At 41.1% G+C, this 3,853-nt stretch overlaps 1 protein-coding gene across 1 annotated transcript in view; it reads left to right on the top strand.

Moving 5' to 3' along the window:
* Positions 1 to 3,853, top strand: part of cd109 (CD109 molecule) — a 38,702-nt gene that overhangs the window by 26,436 nt on the left and 8,413 nt on the right. The window contains exons 24-26 of the mRNA XM_050058148.1: positions 1,768 to 1,849; positions 1,932 to 2,170; positions 2,797 to 2,958. Of these exons, the coding sequence (XP_049914105.1) occupies positions 1,768 to 1,849; positions 1,932 to 2,170; positions 2,797 to 2,958 (483 nt within the window). The remainder of the gene's footprint in view (positions 1 to 1,767; positions 1,850 to 1,931; positions 2,171 to 2,796; positions 2,959 to 3,853) is intronic.

The raw sequence follows: 3,853 nt of genomic DNA, 5'->3' as shown, positions 1-3,853 counted from the left end.
GAATGGCTGCTGGAAGGATTTAGCTCTGGAGATCGGTGGTGTAACGTTACCTGTGAATGCTGTACCCCAATGCCCACAGAAGAGGAATGCCTCTGTTGCAAGGAATGGGACCGGTTGCAGCCTTAGCTAAATGGTAAACAACCAACATGGCAGCACACCGGTAAGGTAAGACAATACGTTCACATGTCGTTTTCTATATGTTCTCTGACATTTATCCTAACGATATGAGGCGGTCTTTGTGGAGAAAAAGCTTGTTTAGTGGACTAACTTTGCACTTGAAAGGATGCCCGTTCAATTAGGTTTTAACAGGTCTGACGCTACGGCTGTGTCTAGGCTAACGGCTAACATGCTAACTATTATTTCTATGTCACTAGTCACTTGAAACAAATTTAGGACGATAGGAGACAGGTTGAAATAAACCGAAATTTCCCTTTAACATGCAGTTGTTTTTCTGTCAATAACGCCACTTCTTCTTCGCAATGTGTCTGTTGTTTCGAGTTTCTATATCTCAAAAATGACACAGAATATCACTGCACTAACATCAAGAACACTCTATTGAGTAATCAGATTTTGGACAATATATTTGTTATTTTGTTTGTTTGTTTGTTTGTTTTTTTCAAAGAACATTATGAAGTATACAAGCAAACATACATGGCAAAGTCTTACATTTTTCTCACCTTTTTAGCCAATATTTTTCACTTCTTTTGCTCTCCACATGGACTATTAACTTTTCCTCTTGACACAACCAGATAGGCAAGGGTTCAATAGCCAGGGCAAATAAGAGGTTAAAAGGGGGACAACTTTGTCTAGTTCCCAGGTCAAGGGGAAACCAGGTAGACTGGAGTCCATATGTATGGACAAGGGAAACATATAGTAACCTCCTTAACCAAAAAATGAGACCAGAGCTAAAGCCAGATTTATGTAGAAAAAAGGGAAGCAAAGGGTATAGATTTTGGGGTGTGGCACACAGGGGAGAAGTCTCCTTCAATATTTAGAACATGTACACAATTGTGCTCTGTTGTCTACAGCAGTTTTGATTATACTCCTTTTCCACCAAAATTAGCGTGTATGTGTTTTTTTTAAGCATGGGTAAACCTGCTAAAAATGGGGTTATAGACTCCTTTCCCATTGCCAGTAGTGTTGCCAGTGCTGTGTAAACGACTCTGCAGCAAACGAGTATGCCTTTCTGTGTGTGTGTCTTTTTTTATTTGTTTGGTTGTGTTTTTTTGGTGTGTCACATTCAACATCACAAACAGGCCAGAAAACAGGTTAGTAAGCAGTAGAAAGCAGCATGGAGGCCAGTGAAAACTTAGTGGTGGTTACTTCTTTTTATATATCTCTTACTATTTCAGTCTTTCTTTCAAACTCGGTGCAGACTGATTTGGAATTATGTTCGAGGAGTGCTTGTGCAGAGACAGTTGGTATTTTGTGGTGGCGCATCATCGCATCTTGCCAGTTTCTTAACCTTTCCATTACTTTAAAAAGCCAGATGTTAGCGAGTGTTAACAGGTTTTTCGTGCAGTGGAAAAGGGGCTTTAGAAATACTTACTGCTTAAAGGGCTAAACTGACAAATTAACCAACAGCTCTCTTTCCCCTGTCTTTCCTCTACATCATTCCAACTGGGAGTAAATTTGTTTATTTTTTGTCTCCATTTTTATCATTTTGATTTGACTTCCGTATCCATGTAAAAAATATTTGTGCACATACCCACAAGAGCCCAGAAGACGACCTGAGTGCTGTAAAATCTCTGGTGTCCTTCTCTCTAGGTTTTGAGCGAGAGATGTCCTATCAGAGAGTAGACGGCTCCTTCAGTGCGTTCGGAGACCGGGACTCATCTGGAAGCACCTGGTGTGTTATAAAGTAGTTCATACATGTAGCAGGAACAGAATGCTCCCCAAAAACACTGATAAAGGAAACTCCATCTCTGCAGGCTCACTGCGTTCGTGCTGAGGTGTTTCCTGCAGGCACGGCAGTTCATCAACATCGACACCCACGTGCTGCAGATTGCGGCAGCCTGGTTAGGAGCCCAGCAGGGGACTGATGGGAGATTCGAGGAGCCCGGTCGAGTCATCCACACCGAGCTCCAAGGAGGCCTGGATGGCCCCGTCTCCCTCACAGCCTACGTCCTCATCGCCCTGCTGGAAGACAATGACATCCAGGTGAGCGTCAATAAAACAATCAGTCTTTCTTTGTCTATATACTGTATACTTTGTATATGAAGTGTTAAATCGCTGCACATTCTGAGAGCCATCACTGATAGCTTAGTGTTTGGTCAGTAACATGGGTCTCGCAGTCTCGCCACTCTAATAGAAGATACATTTGTGGAGTTCTCTTCCCTGATTGATTCAAGTGGGAACAGGTAGAAATGTAGAAAACATATGTATTAAGTCAATTTAAGTAACTCATTCACATTTTTAAGTAACCTGATCTGAAGCTAAAGTCTGCTAATTGCCAATTATGGCCAACATTTCATGTTCATGTTTAGCAACAATAAAACATCTGAGAAAACTTTCTCAGACAAGACACAGCGGCCAATTTGTTTACCCAGAATGCACTTTTATTTACAGAGGACAAATTGTTTTTATTGTTTGTTTGTTTGTTTTTGGCACTTTTTGACAGCATGAAAGAAGATGAAAGAAAAGAATGTTTGACTTGATTTTGGCTCTTAATTTGGTGGATGTCTGTTTACCCCACAGGGATCACTAAAGTTTGATCTTAGTGAGCGGCCTGTAGGAACATGAGGAGTGAAAGCTGGACAAACTAATGTGTCCGCAGATGGGATAGAGAATAAAAACATTTTCAGGTGTCTGCAGCCCTAATGTTCCTGGAGACCCGTCTGACTCTCGGTGTTTCTAGTAACTACAGCCTCAGCTTGCTCACCTACGCTCTGGCTCTGTCCGGCAGCTCCAATGCTGACACGGCACTCAGCAAGCTGATTGGACGAGCTGAGATGAGAGGTACGATGCAATATGTGTGTGTGAAATAGAGTGCCCCAGGAATGAGTCCTAAAACCTGGAAATGAGCTAGTATTTTACCACACCTGGTTCCGTCGTCTCAAAGTCAGTGGGTTTTTTTGAATTGTTTTTTGGTTAGATGCCTGAAATAAGGTGTTAAGTTAACACATGCTGAAGTGACCTTTACATTTTGTTCTATGACATAAATTACATCAGTAACTACCCCACTCGTGAATTTTGAAGCTTTTATGTGTCTTTACAAAAGGCAGTCACTTAAGTGGTTAAATGAGACTACATACTGCTGAAAAAAATGTGTAAGCATCATAAATGTTTGCCTCAGAACTTATTTTCAGCAGTAATCCAAAATTCAATGGTAAAATCCCATAGACTTTTTGACCAGGTAACCACGAAGATGCTAACTTGCATGTTGGCCTACAGAAGAACGTCATCCCTGGAGCATTCTATGAGAGGGTTTTTGCGTAGTTTGGAGAACCAAATTAATCATCATTGGTGGAAAATAACTAAGTACATTTTTCAGTGCTGTAATTCCGTACAATTTGTAGGTAATTTACATTTTCTGCTCCTTTATAATTCTACTCTACTACATCTCACAGGGAATTATTGTACTTTTTACTCCACTACATTTATTTTGAGAGGTTCAGTGCCAGACCTAGTACTTTCGGCACCCTAGACAGTCTTCTCTGCTGCTCTGTTATAAGTTAAAGGGAAATTTTGGTTTATTTCAACCCGTCTCCTATCGTCCTAAATTTGGTTCAAGTGACTAGTGACATACAGATAATAGTTAGCATGTTAGCCGTTAGCCTAGATACAGCCGTAGCGTCAGACCTGTTAAAACGTAAGTGAACGGGCATCCCTTCAAGTGCAAAGTTAGTCCACT

The sequence above is a fragment of the Epinephelus moara genome, chromosome 12, assembly GCF_006386435.1.
Source record: "Epinephelus moara isolate mb chromosome 12, YSFRI_EMoa_1.0, whole genome shotgun sequence".
In the NCBI taxonomy this organism is placed as follows: Eukaryota; Metazoa; Chordata; class Actinopteri; order Perciformes; family Serranidae; genus Epinephelus; species Epinephelus moara.
The sequence above is the reverse complement of the archived record's forward strand: the minus strand, read 5'-3'. Positions and strand labels throughout refer to the sequence as shown.